The sequence below is a fragment of the Amblyraja radiata genome, chromosome 3, assembly GCF_010909765.2.
Source record: "Amblyraja radiata isolate CabotCenter1 chromosome 3, sAmbRad1.1.pri, whole genome shotgun sequence".
Classification (NCBI taxonomy): domain Eukaryota; kingdom Metazoa; phylum Chordata; class Chondrichthyes; order Rajiformes; family Rajidae; genus Amblyraja; species Amblyraja radiata.
The window spans coordinates 16,401,315-16,424,150 of NC_045958.1; the positions used below are offsets into that span (position 1 = coordinate 16,401,315).

Sequence of the window (22,836 nt, forward strand, 5' to 3'; positions counted from 1 at the left end):
TATATTTACGATCAACCATGTCTAGGGTGTCACCTCCAAGTCAAAGTTGTGAGATCATCGCAGGTCATGGAGTTGGGCACATAATCTAGGCTGCTTCATGAGCAATTATCTTTTGAATTAAACTTTTTGGGATGGTTTAAAAAAAAACGTCTGGTTCTATTTGAAGAGAAATGGTGTTAGTGTTTCTACTTAATTTACACTTCATTGGTTGTAACGCCTTCTTGATTTTATATTTTAAAATGTGCTTTGCAAATACAAGTCCATTTCTAGCTTGAAATAATCCTGAATGAGCTACCATTCACTGCCTACAGAAAAGAAGAAGGAAGAACCTTCTCTACTGCTGGTGTTAAAGTGGGGTGGAGAACTGACTCCAGCAGGCAGAGTCCAAGCTGAAGAGCTAGGTCGTGCTTTCAGGTGTATGTATCCAGGAGGACAAGGTAAATCAAAACATATATATTTACTTCTTAATCTTTTCATCCATACCAACAATTATTTGCGTGACAGGGTCACATTTCAAAACGAATATAATCTTTCCTCATTTAGTAAGTCAGCATCAAAAAAATCAAATTTGCTTTTTAACTATCCTTGTCTTGCTCTCTGAATAGCACAATGCAAAAGTGGCTGAAGCAAGAGAATCTCAAAATCTATCAAAAGTTAACCATAAGTGAGGCCTGAGCATATTTAATGAAAGTGTCCAATGACAACAAATTCTACTGCAAATCATTTTGAGATCTGAGATGTGATAGAGTGCCATATTGAATTAGTTCATTTCTTTACTCATTTTGCATGCAGAGCATGTTTTTAAATACATTTTTATCATTCATGCAGGAAAAAAGGGACTGCTAAATTCCAATATTTGTACAGACTTACATTTCTTCTATTCTTTAATTTAAAAGTTCAATTTTCCCATGAAGAAACCAACATTGCATCCTTCATCTGCTTGGAGTCATAGTCATCCAGAACGGAAACAGGTTTTTCTGCCCAACTTGTCCATGCCAACAGAGATGCCCATCTAAGCTAGTCCCATTGGATCTATATTCCTCTAAACCTTTCCCATCCATGTACCTGTTAAAATGCCTTTTAAATGTTATTGTAACTGGTTCAATCACTTCAGCTGATAGCCTGTTCCATATATGAACCATGCTCTGTGATTATGGTAATTCATCAAGATTTCCCTTCGAGGATGAACAAAGTGCGATGGCTCTTTAAGAAACTCTTTTGTTTTAATCTAGATACCCCTAAATGTACCTGATCCCCATTTACTGGAATTGGATGTCTATATATTTTTCCAAAGAACAAAAGCTTGATACCTTAAGCAAGATTGTTCTGTGTTTTTTTTTTAACACAACCAAATTAAGTTTGCTTTCAGGTTTGTTTACTTTTTTCACATTGCATCTGTTGGATGTGGAGGCTGGTGATTATCAGAGGAACTCTATCCTCATTTAGTCTAGGAGGAGCGGGGTTAAGAGCAGGGCCTTGGGAATTGGTAGAGATGCAGTCAAGGGCTTTGTTAACAATGGAACTGGAAGCCATGATTAGGAAGAATGGATACTTTGCTCTGCATTTCTAAACTGCTGCATTCTTTTCTCTACATTCATTTGTTGTGTTCTCACTCTCTAGCTGCTCCCAATCAACGACTAACTACACAACCCCGCCTTTACCCAACCACAGACATCCCTTCTCCTCATCCTTTCTGCAGCTTAAGAAGCTTCTTTCATTCTCTTCCCAGCTCCGACGCCGGGTCTTTGACTTGAAATATTAACTCTGTTTCATTTCCCACAGATGCAGCCTGACCTCTCAAGTATTTCCAACATTTTCTGTTTTAATTATAGATTTCTAACATCTGCACATTTTATTTAGACTTTCTCACAGATCAAGTCGCTTTGAAATTAACAAAGCTGACATCTAACAACACTGAAGAAACTGGACACTACCAGGGCAATGCAACCCACATGATTGGCTATCCCATCCACCAATTTAACCATTCATTTTCTGCCTCCACTAACAGTGCACTGTGTTAACAGTGTGTATAATATGTGTTGCAGTTACAGATCTAGCCTACTCTGCCAGCAATTTCCAAACCTCTGGCTTTTACCATGCTTGGTCTCAATCCCAAAATCCCTACCAAACAGCATTGTGAGAGTACTTCAGCAGTATAGGTGACTCATCTCCATCTTTCCAAGGCCAATTATGGATGAGAAATACTAGGCAGGCCAGGTCACATCCACATTCCATATAATCAGTAAAATATCAGTTCTCAAAAAATGTTTGCTTATGGAGCCATCCAGTGGCTAGATAATGTACTTGACATGGAACAGCTACATTGCTGATTGAAATGTGGAGTATGGCAGTCGAGCATCTCAATGTAGTTCTGTAGGACTTTGGTTAGGCCGCATTTGGAATATTGTGTGCAGTTCAGTTCCCCCAATTCCAGGAAAGAGCTTTGGAGAGGGTACAAAGGAGGTTTACCAAAATGCTACAGAGAAATGTTGGATAGACTTGGATTGTTTTCTCTGGAACGTCGGATGTTGAGGGGAGACTTGAATTTTTTTAAATCAGAAGCATAGATAGGGGAGACATTCAGAACCTTCTTCCCAGAGTGGAAATGTACAACACTAGAGAGCATAAGGTGAAAGGAGAAAGTTTAATGGAGATTAACGGGGCATTTCTATTTACACAGTGGGTGGTGGGGGCCTGGAACGCATTGCCTGGGGTGGTGGTGGAGGCAGTTACCATAGTGGCATTTAAGAGGCTTTTGGATAGGCACATGGAAATGCAGGGGATAGATGGATATGGATCATGTGTAGTCAGATGAGATCAGTTCAGCTAGGCACCATGTTCGGCACTAACATTGTGGGCCGAAGGGACCGTTACTGTGCCGTACGGTTTTATGTTCTACAGGAAATGTGCACAGAAATGCAGCAACCACAAAACTATTTGGCCTGTCAAGTCCATACAGATACCTTTTAAGGGCAGTTCAGCCTGATCCACATCCTTGCCCTCTGCAAAAGGTTATAAATTATTTCCTTTCAGATACTTATCACTTGAATACTGCTTCTGAATCTGTTTCCACTTCTAACCTGGAAGTGCAATTCAGACCTAAAGCGCTCATAGTCTAAGAAAATATAATTGTTATTTTTAGCTTTGTAACTGCTAATTCTTGATCCTTCCACCAAAGGTAACTGTTAAGGAAAATCAGAAATAGGTGCAGAAGCAGGACATTCAAGACCTTGAGCCTGCTCTAAAAGTTAGCTAGATTGTGGTTGATCTTCAATCCAAACACAATTTTTTTCTGCCCTATCTCCATATCCATTAACTCCTGTAATATCTAAAAACTCTTTATCAAAATCAGTTTTGAATGAAATCAATCACTGAACCTCCACACCCCTCTGGTAGGAAATTGAAATGCCCAGCAATAAAAACTCAACATTTCATAAGCAAATAATTTGTGTACCATCCTACTGTAAGTACTAAACCAAGAAGTCCAATTCTTGTTATACAATATAACACCCACAGGGCCTACTGGTTTAAATAGTCATAGCATTGTTATGGTGCAGAATGCTATTCATCTCTTTGTAAAGCAAACACATCAATCTTTTTCACCTATTCCATTCCTGTAGCTATGCAAGTTTATTTCTACCAAACTCTCATCCAGTTTTCCATTGAGAATAGTGATTGTGTCTGCTTCCACCATCAGTAGGCTGTGAGTTCTAAGTGCATATTCATTTGTTTATTTTTAGTCCATGTCTTGTACTTGTTGGCTATATGTGGAAATGGTTCATTATTTTGCACACAAATTCTTCCAGCCTTGCTTTCCGTATTTGCATATTGAATGTTATTTCAGGAGATTATGCAGGATTTCCTGGTTGTGGTTTGCTCCGATTGCACAGTACATATCGGCATGATTTGAAGATCTATGCTTCAGATGAAGGGAGAGTTCAGATGACTGCGGCAGCCTTTGCTAAGGTTTGAGATACCAAAAATGTTTATATATCACATATCAATATTTTAATGTTTTTTTTCTGGTTAGTACTGGAACCATAATTTTTAGACTAATGCTATTTAAAAAGTTCTTAGAACATTATTCCTAAAATACATTCTGGGACCAATCTAATACACCAACGTTATGCAAATATTCTGTAATTGATCTATCAAATTATTTAAACTGATGGTATGCGAATCATTATCAATCTCTGCACATGATTTATATCCATGTGGATTGTATACTGATATAATAAACTGGTCGGCAATTATAGAATATCCATATGAAAACAACTATGTTTTCTTCCTGGGGGGGGGGGTGCTTTCTGGAGCGCTAGCATGGGTGTTGTGGGCCGAAGGGACTGGTTTCCAGAGGCTAGTATGGACATTGTGGGCACACACACACACACTCGCGCGCACACACACACTCACACATACACTCACTCACACACACTCTCACACTCACACGCACATACACTCGCACACACACACACACACACACACTCACACAAAGACACACACTCACACACACAATCACACACACACACACACACAAAAACACTCACTCACACACACAAAGACACTCACACACACAAAGATACTCACTCACACACACAGACACACACACACACACACACACACACTGACACACATACACTCACATACACACACACTCACTGACTCACACACCATCTATATGGCAGTAAACTTTCTTGAATACTCACACAGCCTCTTCACTTTGGGGCATCCGCAGTCAGCGGCACTTCCACAATCAGCATGACCTCTGACCTTACCTGAAATTATGCAATCAGCGCGACCTCTGCACTCACTGGAAATTACGCAATCAGCGCGACCTGTCCACTAAGCGAAAGTCACGAAATGAGCGAGACTTTTGAACCAAACACAGTTGGACCTAATAAAGCATTTATTCCTTCCAAACACAGTTGGACCTAATAAATCATTGTAGTTTCAAGCACAGGCAGGGCAGCAGGCCAAACAACTCATGGCACTGTCATTAAGGGCTTATTGCTATTTATTTATTGCAAATACATTGCAGATACATTTAAGTTGATTCACAGCTTAGTATGAGAGTTGTGGCCTCTCCCTCGCGATCTTGCAGAGTGACTGAGTCACATCCAAGCGTCTGGGGTTTTATAGTTTGAGTTTTCTAAAATCAATATGCAGCGCAGACAGGAAGTGTTCAAGATGAGACTTTTAATTATATAGATAGAAGTAGTGCTGAGAGAGGTGATTTTTGATACAGACTGTTTGAAAAAACAATAAATGGGATAGTCTTGTAATATAATGATGTATAATAATGATGTTGTCTATTTGTAACCAGGGATTGCTTGCGTTGGAAGGGGAGCTAACCCCAATTCTTGTGCAGATGGTTAAAAGTGCTAACATGAATGGCTTGTTAGACAGTGACAGTGATTCCCTGAGTAGTTGTCAGCAGAAAGTTAAAACTCGGCTTCATGAAATTCTACAGAAAGACCGAGACTTCACCCTTGATGATTACGAAAAGGTATGTATTTAACAACATCCTTCATTCTCAGTTATATTCTTCTGTAATCATGTGTATGTGAACTTAAATACTATTTTGATGTCCAAAAACCAGATTTTGATATATTGATAGCATTTTCCTACAATAATATTTAGTTAAATCTGAAGACTGACAATAGACTGAAATGTGTATGCTATTGCCCTGCCTAAAAATGTAACAATACTTCTTTATATTAACACTACTTGCATTCATACAGTGGCTATAATGTTAGAAGACATCCAAAAGTGTCCCACGGAGAGGAAATAATAAAAAGTGCACACTTTAAGGATGGAGGGTTTGTGGAAGGGTGCCTTAAAACTTTGTAGGATTCAGTTTTAAAATTTGGAGAAGGTGGGGTGAGGAAGGGGTGATATGTGAATAGATAAGGAGGTACGTTTTAGAGGGATATATTGGTCAAGCACGGGCAGGTGGGACTAGTGTAGATGGGGCATCTTGGTCGGCATGGGCAAGTTGGGCCGAAGGATCTGTTTCTGTGCTTTATGACTATGATGTTATAAATTGTTCTTACCTGAATGTATTCCTAATTTTAGACTTTGAATCCCTCTTGGTAAACTTCTTGTCAAATACATACTCTGGAATAGACAAGGAAACCTCAATCACTCTCTCTTTCATTACTGATTACTCTATGCAACTATGGGGAGAAAAAGCTACACATTTCTTCTGTTCCTTTCTTAGCAATATGTATGGAGCCCTGGCTTTTGCATGTAAATAAGGTTGACTTTGGCTTCTCTCCATAACTCACAAAGATTCCTGATTAATTTATCTTTATAAGCTTCCAGCACCTATTTACTCCTGCTGAGATAAATCTATGGCATTTTGTTAGCCTCATTGATTTTGCATAAGAAATCCAATTGGAGATTGAGAGATTTCGGATGATGATTAAATCCCAAGAGAGTTCAGCTACTCTTTTCGAGACTTCCCCATACCAGGTGTCAAAGGCTACACTGGAGTAAATAAGAATGAGGAGATGACTTAAACATACATACTGGAGGGTCATGGTAGGATGGAGGTGGACAGATGTTTCCTCTTGTAAGATTTAGAAGATTGAGGGGGGATCTTATAGAAACTTACAAAATTCTTAAGGGGTTGGACAGGCTAGATGCAGGAAGATTATTCCCGATGTTGGGGAAGTCCAGAACTAGGGGTCACAGTTTAAGGATAAGAGGGAAGTCTTTTAGGACCGAGATGAGAAAATCATTTTTTACACAGAATCTGTGGAATTCTCTACTACAGAAGGTAGTCGAGGCCAGTTCATTGGCTATATTTAAGAGGGAGTTAGATGTGGCCCTTGTGGCTAAAGGAATCAAGGGGTATGGAGAGAAGGCAGGGATGGGATACTGAGTTGGATGATCAGCCATGATCATATCGAATGGCGGTGCAGGCTCGAAGGGCCGAATGGCCTACTCCTGCACCCATTTTCTATGTTTCTAAGAGATTCTAAAGCTAGGAGATTGCCTATTTTATGGAAAGATGTGTTAGTTTTTTCTCAAGGTTTGTGCGATTTTGGAACTCTTTCTTACAAGACTAAATATTTTAAAGGCAGATTTAGATGGATTCTTTATCAGCAATGGGTTAAGGGTTCCTTTTAATAAACAAGATTATGGGGTTGAGATTATCACCAATTCAGCATTGAGTATTGAATAATTCAGCAGGCTTGAGGGGATAAGTGGTATATTCCTACTCCTGGTTATGTTTATATGAATCTGACATCTAAATAAATGGCTTACAACCTTGCCTGAACCTATTATTAATTGCTGGAATCTTTGGCGCTTTACATTTATGTTATCCTTAAGACTGAATGGGTTATCTAGATTCTTCTGGAAAAATTGCTTTGGTCTTGATTTGTACATAAAGGCTTTGTGTTCCACTAACCACTTGAATACAAATTGAAGAGCACTCATGTGAAAGCAGTCCCAGTTTAGACCAGCATAAAAGGTACATTCTATTCTGCTGTGGACTTTTTTCAACCACTTTGTCGTGAAGTTTATTTACATGGAGTGATCATATTTTGAAGAAAATTTGTCAATTTTTGATATTTAGTTTAGGGTAGTTTTCCAGATGCAAGATCCCTCTGACATATTTAAAAAGTGGAAAGTACAAGTTTATTTTCGTGTGAATGGTTGACATAGCAAGTCAATGTCATGAATGTCTTTTGCACACCTGTGATATTAGAATGATATATTTTGAATGCCAGTGATTAGAAATAAATACTCTTATTTGTATTCCTTTCTGTTTTGGACTTTCCCTCTCATTCTCAACTTTTTTCACCCTTCAGTGGTTTTATCAGATGTTAGTGTTTTTTAACTTTGAACTGCAAGGTCTATGGCAATAATTTTCTTTCTTTAATATTTTTCCAGCTTGCTCCAACTAAAAACAGTTCTATAATTAAGTCAATGCAGTTAATCAAAAATCCTGTTAAAACCTGTGATAAGGTCTACACATTGATCCAGAGCTTGACGTCACAGATTAGGCAGAGGATGGACAACCGTAAATCAGCTGGTAAGATATTTTGTTTCTATGCTGACAGTGAAAGGGAGGATGACAAAAAGGGAAATAAATGATACGGACTGATGTCAAAAAGCAATTGGGAAATTTGATAAAGTGTACAAGTAATAGTAAAAGTGTAAGATATGTAATACAAATCATTTGATTATATGTCACTTTGTAGATTCATGACAAAACTTAGGGTATATGGTATCTGGATAAGGATTTGAAAGGATAATAGATTGGCTAACCAAGAGAGAGTTTGAGTGAAATTTAAGTATCCATAATAGAGGAACGTAGAAAGGGGTCCAAAGACAAAATATTTCAGATATGTGAAATCTAAAATATAAACAGGAAATGCTGGAAAATGTCAGCAGTGTGGGCGGCATCCGTGCCGAGTGAAACAAAATAAACGTTTCAGGTTGATATTTCTAATTTTTCCTAGTCCTGATAAAATAAAATCGGTTTTATGTTGCAGAGAAAGGGGAAAGAAGCATGGGGAATGAAAGGGAAAATATGTGATGGATTGGAACCTAGGAGAGATTATACATGTAGATGTAAAGTAATGTGCAGAGGAGTTGTAAATAAGAGTAAAAATATATATGAAATGAAAAAGAAATGGGATGTAGGGAGAAGAAAGATTGCTGGAAATGTAAGATAAAGCCTATTTTAAATTGTTGAAACAAGTTTAAATTTCTGTACATTGTTGTTTGCCGTTTGGAAGATGAAAATTTGTACTTCATACTTGTGTTGTGCTTCTTTGGAATGACATGGGTGGCTGAAGACGGAAATATGAAATATTTAACAGTAAATAAAAATCCTAACATGGATACAGGGATTGCAAAATAAAATCGAAGTGCAGATCAGGCAGCGAGTTTAGAAGGAGGCAAAGATATTGGACAGAAAATATTCACCCTCTTTCTCTTCCCACAGATAATCTGTTTTTCCAGCATTTTTTGTTTTTATTTTTGGGGATTTAAAAAAAACAACCAATCTTGGTAATGGCAACAATCCAGTGTTCTTGTAAAAAAAAACACTTTAATTTGCCCGTGTCGTTAAAGGAAAAAATGCCTGTCTTGTTGCTCTCGACTGTATGTGATTCCACACCCATTGATGTGATTGGCTCCTAACTGTTTCCCCATCACAGGGACAATTAGGGACGGAAAATACATGTTGGTGTTGTTGGAGACATACATATCCTGTGAACAAATTATAGTTACAGCTTATATTCAGCATTGTTCAAAATCATTAGAAGCTAGTATTTTTCTTTTAATCAAGAAAGGAATAAATGCTTTCTTTGTATTTACAGACATTCAGCTTTATCATGGTGAATCACTTGAACTGATGCTTAGAAGATGGGCTAAATTAGAAAAAGATGTTAAAATGAAGAATGGTCGTTATGATATAAGTAAAATTCCTGATATTTATGACTGTATTAAATATGATGTTCAACACAACAGTTCCCTAAAACTGAATGATATGATGGAACTGTATCAATTATCAAAGTCGTTGGCTGACATTGTTATACCTCAGGTAATGAGCAACATTTTACTGAACTTATAGAGGTTAATACCTTACATAAAATACTTGTAATAACTTTTTTCTAATTTGGGCTTTTAACAAGACATGAGATCGCTCTATGCGTACGTTTGATGGTGTGTTTGCCCACATAATTGACTACCTTTAAGAATAGTTGGCATATGTGATGTGTGTTAGAGGTTGCACTACTGTTATTGTTTTATTGTCACATGTTCCGAGATACAGTGATAAACCTATTTGGCATGCTATCCAGTCAAATCATGTTTTACATGTGTACAATTAAGCCATACATAAGTACAGCAAGTGTTGCAAAGAGAAAAATACCAGAGTGCAGAATATAGTGTTAGAACGTGATGGCATTACAATTACAGAGAGTGCAGTTTTTTTTTCAAGTGCAAGGGCTGCAATGAATTAGATTGGGAGATCATGTCTACACCCTTGGCTTATGAGAGGTCAGGCACCATCTGTGGAAGACAAGGATAGATGTCATTTTGGGTTGGGACAATTCTTCAGACTGACAAGTAATAGGTGGATACATGTGAAGTGGGTGTAATAGGCAGTAAGTGACAAAGGTTAGAAAAAATGGTTAACAGACAAAGCCCTTGCATCAATCCACACTGGCAATTTTGGAATTCTCCAGATGAGTGTGAAGTGCTTTTTGATCTTTGAAGATTGCTGGTTACCATCTGGCTTAGTTTCCTAAAATATACTTTGCAGACTATGTATCACCAGACCTGTTCATTTTTAATTTGATAACAAATTTTCCTTAGTGATGATTAATACCTTTTTTAGGAATATGGAATTACCAAGGCTGAGAAATTGGATATTGCCAAAGGATATTGTACTCCTTTGATAAGAAAAATACGTTCGGACTTGCAGAGAACTCAGGATGATGACACTGTTAACAAGCTGCATCCACTGTAAGAACATTTTACAGTAATTCATTAATTCGTCTAAAGCATTTAGAAAATTACAATTTTCATATCTTATCCACGTGAGTATGTATTGCCCTTGAATTTGATATTTTAAAATTTCAATGCAGTGAAATTTTAAGAAATTCTGCACTTTGTTAATAAATGCGGTGTAATTATTGGATTATTTTGCGATTCAAATGACTGAACTTCATGGTTCATTATAATTAATTGTGTATTTAAAGCCAGAAAATAGCAGCTCTTATTTCTTGAGGGAATGTTTTCTTAAATATTTAGGGGAGAGCTTGGGTCTGACATTCCAAGGTTGGAGAAATGTAGAGTATCCATGGATTCCAGTGATGGCGAAGGGTGAGGTAATGAGGCAATTTAAATGCCAGGGTGAAAATGGTACACTGGATGTTGAATGATTAGAAAGCAATATTGAAGTTCATCGGGGGATAGGATTAAGGAGAACTTAAATCGGAATGGAAAGTTTGGATGAGCCAAAAATTATTACCAAGAAATGGTAACCAGACAGCAACGCAACGGTCATTTTTAAGGTCACCAGGCATACACCTCTGATGTACACAATTTGAGAGATTGGATGTAGGAAATCTGGAGGGAATGTGTTGCTCGAAGCTTAGGTCAGGTTCTAAGTGATATGCTGTGAGTAAATTGGATCAGAGAATTCATAAGGCTTACAGAGTTTGGATTCATGATTGCTTCAACCTTCTTAAGTTCTCAGGGCCTGATGGTCTGCAGTATAAAGATGGAGTTAAAGGGGAAGTGAGTACAGGAAAAGTTACAAAAGGCTCCCAAATTAATGGGAAGGAAAGTTTGAGAAGGGATAAGAGAGTAAGGTCAGGGCCAATAGTGACTGGTGTGAGAGTGGAGGCGAATACCGAAGTTGTATATGAATGCGTGAAGTATAAGAGATAATGTGGCTGAGCTTAAGGCTCAGTTAGAAATTAGCAAGTATGATGTTGTGGGAATTACGGAGACATGGCTGCAAGAGGACCAGGGCTGGGAACTGAATATTCAGGGGTAGACATCCTATCGAAGAGACAGACACGTGAGCAGAGGAGGTGGTGTAGCTCCATTGGTGAGGAATGAAATTTAGTTCCTTGCGAGGGTGACCTAGAATCAGGAGATGTAGAGTCAGTATGGATAGACCTGAGGAATCGTAAGGGTAAAAAGACCCTAATGGGAGTTATCTTCAGGCCCCCAAACAGTAGCCTGGATATAGGGTGCAAGTTGATGGATTCTTAGAGCAGCTTGTACTGGAGCCTGCTAGGGAGAAGGCAATTCTGGATTTAGTGTTGTGTAATGAATCGGATTTGAGAAGGGAACTCGAGGTCAAGGAGCCATTAGAAGGTAGTGACCATAATATGATAAGTTTTAATCTGCAATTTGAGAGGGAAAAGGGTAAATCGAAGGTGTCAGTGTTACAGTTGAGCAAAGGGGACTATGGAGCCATGAGGGAGGAGCTGGCCAAAGTTGACTGGAAAGATTCCCTAGCAGGGATGACAGTGGAACAACAATGGCACGTATTTCTGGGAATAATATAGAAGGGGCAGGATCAGTTCATTCCAAAGATGAAGAAAGGTTCTAAGGGGAGTAAGAGGCGACTGTGGCTGACAAGGGAAGTCAGGGACAGTATAGAAATATAAGAGAAGAAGTAAAACATAGTAAAGATGAGCGGGAAGCCAGAAGATTGGGTAACTTTTAAAGAGATAACGGAAGATAACTAAAAAGGCAATACGGGGAGAAAAGATGAGGTACGAAGGTCGGCTAACCAAGAATATAAAGGAGGATAGTAAAGCTTCTTTAGGTATGTGAAGAGGAAAAAATTAGTAAAGAACAAAGTTGGGCCATTGAAGACTGAAAAAGGTAAATTTATTATGGGAACAAGGAAATGGCAGACGTTGAACAGGTACTTTGGATCCGTCTTCACTAAGGAGGACACAAACAATCCGCCTGATGTACTGGTGGCCAGAGGATCTAGGGTGACGGAGGAACTGAGGGAAATGCACATTAGGCAGGAAATGGTGTTGGGTGGACTGATAGGACTGAAGACTGATAAATCCTCAGGGCCTGATGATCTCCATCCCAGGGTACTTAAGGAGGTGGCGCTGGAAATCGTGGTCGCATTGGTGATCATTTTCCATTGTTCCCGGGATGGTGGGACTGTCATATGTTGATAGAATGGAGTGGCTGGGCTTGTATACTATGGAATTTAGAAGGATGAGAAGGGATCGTATTGAAACAGATAAGATTATTAAGGGATTGGACACGCTAGAGGCAGGAAACGTTCACAATGTTGGGGGAATCCAGAATCAGGGGCCACAGTTTAAGAATTAGGGGTAGGCCATTTAGAACAAGATGAGGAAAATCTTTTTCTCACAGAGAGTTGTGAATCTGTGGAATTCTTTGCCTCAGAAGGCAGTGGAGGCCAATTCACTTGATGCTAACAAGAGAGACTTAGAGCTCTTAAATATAGCTGAGTCAGGGGACATGGCAGGAAGGCAGAAACGGGGTACTGATTGTGGATGATCAGGCATGATCATATTGAATGGCAGTGAAGTAGTGAAATAGTGGATGCATTGGTGATCATTTTCCATTGTTCTATAGATTCTGGATCAGTTCCTGTGGGTTGGAGGGTAGCTAATGTTATTCCACTTTTCAAGAAAGCAGGGAATTATAGACCAGCTAGCCTGACATCAGTTGTGGGGGAGATGCTGGAGTTGATTATCAAAGATGTAATAGCGGCGCTTTTGGATAGCAGTAACAGGATCGGTCCGTCAGCATGGATTTACGAAGGGGAAATCATGCTTGACAAATCTTCTGGAATTTTTTGAGGATATAAGAAGTAACATTCTTATTGGGGGAAGAGGACCAGCGGAAGCAGCTGATTGGCTTGTATTGTATTTGTATTGTAATTGTAAGGCTTTATTGTATTTGGATAAGGGGGAGAATGAAGGCCAGGGCAGTTTACTGTTCTGGATGTCAGATGTGGGAGGTCATGGAGTCGGAGTGCCCTCCAGACGTCCACATCTGCGCAAGGTGCGTCGAGATGGGGCTCCTAAGGGACCGTGTCAGGAACCTGGAACAGCAACTCGATGACCTATGTCTGCTCAGGGAGAGCGAGGAGGTCATAGAAAGGAGTTACAGGGAGGTGGTCACTCCAAGACCACGGGAGACAGAAAACTGGGTCACAGTTATGAAGGACAACGGGCAGAGGCAGGGACTGGTGAGTACCCCGGTGGCTGTACACCTTGAAAATAAGTACTCATGCTTGAGTAAGGGTGGGGGAGACAGCCTACCTGGGGGCAGCGACAGCGGCCGGGCCTCTGGCACAAAGACCGGTCCGGTTGCTCAGAAGGGTAAGGAAAAGAAGGGGAGGGCAATTGTAATAGGGGACTCTATAGTCAGGGGGTCGGATAGGCGATTCTGTGGACGCAGACAGGAGTCCCGGATGGTAGTTTGCCTCCCTGGTGCCAAGGTCAGGGATGTGTCTGAACGTGTCCAAGAAATCCTGAAATGGGAGGGAGAGGAGCCTGAGGTTGTGGTGCATATAGGTACCAACGACATAGGTAAAAAAAGAGAAGAGGTCCTGAAAGAAGAATTTAGGGAGTTAGGTAGAGAGTTAAGGAGAAGGACTGGAAAGGTAACAATCTCAGGATTACTGCCTGTGCCACGCGACAGTGAGAGTAGGAATGGAGCGAGGTGGAGGATAAATGCGTGGATGAGGGACTGGTGCAGTGGGTATGGATTCAAGTTTCTGGATCATTGGGACCTCTTTTGGGGAAGGTGCGACCTGTACAGAAAGGACGGGTTGCACTTGAACTCAAGGGGGACCAATATCCTGGCGGGGAGATTTGCAAAGGCTACTGGGGAGACTTTAAACTAGTATGGTTGGGGGGAGGGACTCAAATTGGGAAAGCTAGCAGTCAGTGTGTGAAGCAGGGGGCAGAGAATGGTAGCACTCTGACCCAAAATGTAGGGGAGAGAGAAGAAAAAGAAAATAATCAGAGAATAAGAGAGGGTGGGTTTCTTAAATGTGTATATTTTAATGCTAGGAGCATTGTAAGAAAAGTGGATGAACTTATGGCCTGGATTGACACCTGGAAGTATGATGTTGTGGCGATCAGTGAAACATGGTTGCAGGAGGGCTGTGATTGGAAACTAAATATTCCAGGATTTCGTTGCTTCAGGTGTGATAGAATTGGAGGGGCAAGAGGTGGAGGTGTTGCATTGCTTATCAGGGAAGATATTACAGCAGTGCTTTGGCAGGATAGTTTAGAGGGCTCGTCTAGGGAGGCTATTTGGGTGGAACTGAGAAATGGGAAAGGGGTAGCAACACTTATAGGGGTGTATTATAGACCGCCAAATGGGGAGCGAGAATTGGAAGAGCAAATATGTAAGGAGATTGCAGATATTAGTAGTAAGCACAAGGTAGTGATTGTGGGAGATTTCAATTTTCCACACATAGACTGGGAAACACATTCTGTAAATGGGCTGGATGGGTTGGAGTTTGTAAAATGTGTGCAGGATAGTTTTTTGCAACAATACATAGAAGTACCTACTAGAGAAGGGGCGGTACTGGACCTCCTGTTAGGAAATGAGATGGGTCAGGTGGCAGAGGTATGCGTTGGGGAACAATTCGGGTTCAGTGATCACAATACCATTAGTTTCAATATAATTATGGAGAGGGACAAAACTGGACCTAGGGTTGAGATGCGAAAGGATTTAAAAGGAGTAAATTGGGACAGTTTGTTTTATGGGAAAGATGTGGAAGAGAAATGGAGTACATTTAAAGGTGAAATTTTAAGAGTACAGAATCTTTATGTCCCTGTTCGGTTGAAAGGAAATCGTAAAAATTGTAAAGAGCCATGGTTTTCAAGGGAAATTGGACACTTGGTTCGGAAAAAGAGGGAGATCTACAATAGTTATAGGCAGCATGGAGTAAATGAGGTGCTTGAGGAGTATAAAGAATGTAAAAAGAATCTTAAGAAAGAAATTAGAAAAGCTAAAAGAAGATATGAGGTTGCTTTGGCAAGTAAGGTAAAAGTAAATCCGAAGGATTTCTACCGCTATATTAATAGCAAAAGGATAACGAGGGATAAAATTGGTCCATTAGAGAGTCAGAGTGGCCAACTATCTGCAGAGCCAAAAGAGATGGGGGAGATATTGAACAGTTTCTTTTCTTCGGTATTCACCAAGGAGAAGGATATTGAATTATGTGAGGTAAGGGAAACGAGTAGAGTAGCTATGGAAACAATGAGGATCAAAGAAGAGGAAGTACTGACACTTTTGAGAAATATAAAAGTGGATAAGTCTCCAGGTCCGGACAGGATATTCCCTAGGACATTGAGGGAAGTTAGTGTAGAAATAGCAGGGGCTATGGCAGAAATATTTCAAATGTCATTAGAAATGGGAATAGTGCCGGAGGATTGGCGTACTGCGCATGTTGTTCCATTGTTTAAAAAGGGGTCTAAGAGTAAACCTAGCAATTATAGACCTGTTAGTTTGACGTCAGTGGTGGGCAAATTAATGGAAAGAATACTTAGAGATAATATATATAAGCATCTGGATAAACAGGGTCTGATTAGGAACAGTCAAAATGGATTTGTGCCTGGAAGGTCATGTATAACTAATCTTCTTGAATTTTTTGAAGATGTTACTCGGGAAATTGATGAGGGTAAAGCAGTGGATGTTGTGTATATGGACTTCAGTAAGGCCTTTGACAAGGTTCCTCATGGAAGGTTGGTTAAGAAGGTTCAATGGTTGGGTATTAATGGTGGAGTAGCAAGATGGATTCAACAGTGGCTGAATGGGAGATGCCAGAGAGTAATGGTGGATGGTTGTTTGTCAGGTTGGAGGCCAGTGACGAGTGGGGTGCCACAGGGATCTGTGTTGGGTCCACTGTTGTTTGTCATGTACATCAATGATCTGGACGATGGTGTGGTAAATTGGATTAGTAAGTTTTTCAGATTCAATTTAATTGATGCAGATGATACTAAGATAGGTGCGGTTGCGGGTAATGAAGTAGAGTTTCAAAGTCTACAGAGAGATTTATGCCAGTTGGAAGAGTGGGCTGAAAGATGGCAGATGGAGTTTAATGCTGATAAGTGTGAGGTGCTACATCTTGGCAGGACAAATCAAAATAGGACGTACATGGTAAATGGTAGGGAATTGAAGAATGTAGGTGAACAGAGGGATCTGGGAATAACTGTGCACAGTTCCCTGAAAGTGGAATCTCATGTAGATAGGGTGGTAAAGAAAGTTTTTGGTGTGCTGGCCTTTATAAATCAGAGCATTGTATAGAAGTTGGGATGTAATGTTAAAATTGTACAAGGCATTGGTGAGGCCAATTCTGGAGTATGGTGTACAATTTTGGTCGCCTAATTGTAGGAAGGATGTCAACAAAATAGAGAGAGTACAGAGGAGATTTACTAGAATGTTGCCTGGGTTTCAGCAACTAAGTTACAGAGAAAGGTTGAACAAGTTAGGGCTTTATTCTTTGGAGCGCAGAAGGTTAAGGGGGGACTTGATAGAGGTTTTTTAAATGATGAGAGGGATAGACAGAGTTGACGTGGAAATGCTTTTCCCACTGAGAGTAGGGAAGATTTAAACAAGGGGACATGACTTGAGAATTAAGGGACTGAAGTTTAGGGGTAACATGAGGGGGAACTTCTTTACTCAGAGAGTGGTAGCTGTGTGGAATGAGCTTCCAGTGAAGGTGGTGGAGGCAGGTTCGTTTTTATCATTTAAAAATAAATTGGATAGTTATATGGATGGGAAAGGAATGGAGGGTTATGGTCTGAGCGCAGGTATATGGGACTAGGGGAGATTATGTGTTCGGCACGGACTAGAAGGGTCGAGATGGCCTGTTTCCGTGCTGTAATTGTTATATGGTTATATGGTTAAAATGGACAAGGGAGGGCCAGTAGATGTAGGGTACTTGGACTCAGAAAGCCCTTGATAAGGTCCCACACAGGAGATTAGTGGGCAAAATTTGAGCACATGGTATTGGGGGTGGGGTATTGACATGGACAGAAAATTGATTGGCAGACCGGAAACAAAGAGTAGGGATCAACAGGTCCCTTTCAGGATGGCAGGATGACATCAAGGTGCCGCAAATCTCGGTGCTGGGACTGCAGCTATTTACACTATACCTTAATGATTTAGATGAAGGAATTAAAAATAGCATTTGCAAATTTGCAGATGACACAAAGCTGGGTGGCAGTGTGAACTGTGAAGAGGATGCTATGAGGATGCAGGGTGATTTAGACAGGTTGGATGAATGGGCTGATACATGGCAGATGCAGTATAATGTGGATAAATGTGAGGTTGTCCACTTTGGTGGCAAGAACAGGAAGGCAGATTATTATCTGAATGGTGTCTGGTTAGGAAAAGGGGAAGTACAACAAGACTTGTGTGTCCTTGTACATCCGTCACTATACGTAAGAATGCAGGTAAACAGGCAGTGAAGAAAGCTAATGGCATGTTGGCCTTCATAACGAGAGGAGTTAAGTATTGGAGTAAAGAGGTCCTTTTGCCATTATACAGGGGTCTGGTGAGACCACACCTGGAGTATTGTGTGCCGTTTTGGAATGCTAATTTGAGGAAGGACATTCTTGCTATTGAGGGAGTGCAACTAGTTTCAAGAGGTTAATTCCTGGGATGGCGGGACTGTCATGATGGACGAATGGAGCGACTGGGCCTTTATTCACTGGAATTTAGAAGGATGATAGGCTATCATATAGAAGCAAATAAAATTATTAAGGGATTGGACACGCAAGATGCAGGAAACATGTTCCCGATGTTGGTGGGAATGCAGAACAAACAGTTTAAGAATGAGGGGTTGGTCATTTAAGAATAAGGAATAAGCCATTTAGAACGGAGACGAGGAAACACTTTTTCTCACCGAGAGTGGTGTCTGTGGAATTCTCTTCCTCAGAGGGCGGTGGAGGCAGGTTCTCTGGATGCTTTCAAGAGAGAGCTAGATAGGGCTCTTAAAAATAGCGGGATATGGGGGAAAAGGCAGGAACGGGGTACTGATTGGGAATGATCAGCCATGATCACATTGAATGGCGGTGCTGGCTCAAAGGGCCGAATGGCCTACTCCTGCACCTATTGTCTATTGTCTATTTAGAGAGGAAAAACATTTTCATACAGAGAGTTGTATATTTGTGGAATTGTCTGCCTCAGAAGGCAGTGAAGGCCGGTTCACTGGATACATTCAAGATAATTAAATAGAGCTCTTAAGGGCTAGCGGAATCAGGGGGTATGGGGAGAAAGCTGGAATTGTCTATTGAGGTGGCTCTAGAAATCATGGATGCATCAGTGATCATTTTCCATTGTTCTATAGATTCTGGATCAGTTTCTGTGGATTGGAGGGTAGCTAATGTTATCCCACTTTTCAGGAAAGGAGGGAGAGAGAAAGCATGGAATTATAGACCAGTTAGCTTGACAGGGCCGAAAAGTCGTACTCCTGCACCTGTTGTCTATGTATCTTTGTAATGTTTATCTGAACAAATTTGTGGTTCTTCGGGGATGTAAGGCGAGTAATTCTATGGCATTAGTGACATATTCCACCAAGTCAATGCGTATATGAATCTGACAATAAATGAGATTGTCCAAGAACTGCATGCAGATAAGGAGGAGGTAGGGGTGGGGGCACAGCAAAGGCGAAATGTTATAGCTCCATCTGAAATAATGTGCCATTGGAAGAAAAGGCAATGCTGGATGTGTTTCACCTTGATTAGCTGATAAAAGAATAAGCAGTCCAAATAAATGAAGGAAAGGCATTGAAGAGGAATGGTGTACGAATAAATTACACAATGATCAAAATCACAAAGGGTGTTGGTGTTAATTTTAGGGCAATTTGGACACTGAGAGCAGAAAGAAAAATGTCATTAAAACACATTCAAGGAGAGTTAGGGCTGGAACTATGCTTAGTGAGAATTGAGTAAGTAAAAGAGAGGGAGGTGTCAGGTGTGTACTGGAAACAATAGTTTTAAAAAGGGGTTCGGGGTGAGGCATGTTCAGAGGAGGCAAACCTGAAGGCATGAGGACAATGAGTAGTCACTATTTTAGTGATGGTCAGGACAGCAGATAGTAAATTCATGGGCTTGGAGCAAGGACATAGAGAGATAAGATAGAGGAAGCCATTGTTTCGGGGCCCAATGGGGAGATGTTTGAGGATTGAGTTGGTGAGGTATAGATTTTCAGTGGGAAGAGGTGTTGGTTGGTCTCAATCTTGGTGACACCACAAGTTGCTCCCCTGATGTTGGATAAATCCGGAAAGTAAACTTATGTGAAGGAGAGAAAAGCCTAATGATGCCTTGTATATAAATTAACCATGGTGCTGGATGACTAATTGGCTTTTTTCAAGTCTATGCACCCTTGGATTTGACAGAGTGAAGAAGTGGACTGCACAAGTGAAATGATCACATTGCGAGGGGGAGGGGGGGGGGGGGAGGGGGGGGGGGGGGGGGATGAAGTCAATACATTTGATGCTTCTTAAATAGGTCCAAGAATTAGCATCTTCTAGGTTTGATTTTCTAGTAAATTGTCTACAATCCCTTGTATGATATACTGTATGTTTATTTCATATAAATTGTACATCCTATTTCTAGATACTCGAGAGGAGTGATGTCCCCAGAACGACACGTTCGCACTCGGTTGTATTTTACGAGTGAGAGCCATGTACATTCGCTTCTTTCTATACTGCGCTACGGTGCCCTTTGTAACGTAAGTGTTGAAACACTGGCATTTGACTAGGTTTTTAAAACCAATGATTTGCAGGTAGAATGAAAAAATTAATGAAAAAATAACGCGTATTTGCAAGTACAACCAAGCCTACTTCATTGAATAACAGCAAGAATCTTGAGCATAATTGGTCAACATTTGGGGATGACTAAAGAAGGGGACATTTGGACAGGTACAAAAATCTTTGTTAATGTACTATGGTAAATGTTAAAATGGCTCCTTTAGGAAAGAGCCAGGAGTTTTGTAGATGGAATTCCAGGTTTAAGTCAAGTCAAGTTTATTCGTCATATACACAGACGAGATGTGCAGTGAAATGAAAAGTGGCAATGCTCGCGGACTTTGTGCAAAAAACAAACCAACAAACAAACAAACTACAAACAGAATGGAACAGAATCACATATTCTTTTACATATTAAATATTGTGGGTGGAAGGAAAAAGGGAAAAAAACAAAACAGCAATTGATTGATGATTTGGTTGTCAAGGGTAATAAAAGAATAAAAGCCAAGGAATTAAATGTTTACATGCAGTTCATAGAATTTAAAGAGAAAATCTAATTTTATACGTAGAATTTACTAAACTTTCCAGAGTGGAAGATGAATATTCCTAGTGGCTTACATGGCAGATAGAGCTTGCTTGAAATGTTGTCATCTTTAAAAGCAATTTAGATGAATTACTTTGAAAGTAATTTAATATTTTTCACTTGGGTGCTACGTCATTTTTTGAGTTCTAGAAAGGGACTAAAATGTATTAATGTGATAGTTTTAATAGCCTTTTAAATGCAATTGTTGATGCACAGATTTGTATGGAACGAATAGATCAAAGCCATGATATTTCCAAAGAATAGTCAAATGTTTTAGATAATGATGTAACTTTCAGTCTGCTTAACTTTCAGGAGATTAAAGATGAACAGTGGAAAAGGGCAATGGGCTATCTAAACTATACCAGTGAACTTAATTACATGACACAGATTGTTATCATGTTGTATGAAGACCCAAATAAGGTAATACTTTCATGAATTTGCATTCATTATAATGTAGGCAGTAATAAACAGATGCTGATATCAAAAAATAAACTGATTTTGAATTTAAATGTTTATATTGTGTTAGGGATGAATTACCAAGGCACTGTGTAAGCTTACAAGAAAAAATGATATTAATGTATTTAACTTATCTCTAAATATTCATAGAATTTCACTGACATAGGTCAAGAGTGTTTAATTGTCATCTTTACCGACAGCGTAATTTATAGCAGCGTTCTGCGATTACCAATACTAATACCAATAGGAATCCATATTTACCATGTTCTTCAACAACCTTTTGAAACTTTAATGTTAAAAACTAAAGTTAAAACTTAAGGACTTGAGTTCAGGCAACTGTGGAATTCAAATTCAATTATTAGTTTAGCATTAAGAAATTGTTTAGTGGCTGTCTTGGTTAATGATGACCACATAAAAATAGAGCTGCTTCATTAATGTCGTTCAGGCTGACGCATATATGGCTCCAGGCCCAAGTAATTGATTATTAATGCCTTCTGAAACAGCAAAATAAATTCTACATTTTCTATATAAATTAGAGAATGCAAAATCTTAGCCTTTCTAATGACAGCCAGATTTTGAAAACTGAATAAACAAATAAAAAGCTTGGAAGAATAGTGGTTTTAGGACTGCTACCCATTTCATTTGTAGTGCATATAGTTTGAAAATTTGTTTTACACTTGAATTGACAAACTCTGATCAAATATTTTTGACAAAGTATTCTTTGGCTGACTAAGTTCTATGACATTTCATTTGTTGTGCAATTCAAAGCACAATTGGGTAGGCAAATTAAAGTGTTTTTGTATATTAATGCCCTTTTTAAATTTATTGCAGCTAGTATGTCATTTTAAATCCAATAAAACAAGACAGTTTAAGCATTTCTTATTTAGTATCAAAGTACACCTAACATTGTTCTGCCCATCTTGCCAACTAATTAATATCATTCCGTAGCCTACAGCAGCGTAGGTTAAATATCCAAGTAGGGAATCAGTCTTGAGCTCAAAACATTTTATTTACCTTTTGTACCTTTTGCCAGATGGATCATAAAATGAGGTATCAGAGCTAAGAATATAATTTAATACTCCCATGCCAATTCAGCTATATTACTATACAGAACTGCTGAACTGAGGCCAGGCATTTTCTATTAGTTGTGCTTGGGCACCATATCGATTATCTCATTCAGTAAAGGCCAAACAAACAAATGTGTTGTTATCCTTTCGGCCCAAGTGGTACAAATGTCCCTGAATGTTAGAGAATAAGAAGAAATAAGAGAGCAACTGTCCTCAAGTACTGGTGACCCTCACATTATGGATGGATTCAGCAGTGGCTGAATGGGAGAAGCCAGAGGGTAATGGTGGATGGCTGTTTGTCGGGTTGGAGGCAGGTGACTAGTGGGGTGCCTCAGGGATCTGTGTTGGGTCCTCTGTTGTTTGTCATGTACATCAATGATCTGGATGAAGGGGTGGTAAATTGGATTAGTAAGTATGCAGATGATACCAAGATAGGGGGTGTTGTGGATAATGAAGAGGATTTCCAAAGTCTACAG

General features: G+C 39.7%; 1 protein-coding gene across 5 annotated transcripts in view; it reads left to right on the forward strand.

The window, feature by feature from the left end:
- The window catches only part of ppip5k2 (diphosphoinositol pentakisphosphate kinase 2), a 131,033-nt gene that overhangs the window by 51,715 nt on the left and 56,482 nt on the right, over positions 1-22,836 (forward strand). For all 5 annotated transcript variants that reach the window (XM_033017374.1, XM_033017375.1, XM_033017377.1 and 2 more), the window contains exons 16-23: positions 312-437; positions 3,845-3,966; positions 5,324-5,506; positions 7,903-8,044; positions 9,339-9,562; positions 10,361-10,488; positions 20,124-20,238; positions 21,150-21,257. In XM_033017374.1, coding sequence (XP_032873265.1) covers positions 312-437; positions 3,845-3,966; positions 5,324-5,506; positions 7,903-8,044; positions 9,339-9,562; positions 10,361-10,488; positions 20,124-20,238; positions 21,150-21,257 — 1,148 coding nt within the window. The remainder of the gene's footprint in view (positions 1-311; positions 438-3,844; positions 3,967-5,323; positions 5,507-7,902; positions 8,045-9,338; positions 9,563-10,360; positions 10,489-20,123; positions 20,239-21,149; positions 21,258-22,836) is intronic.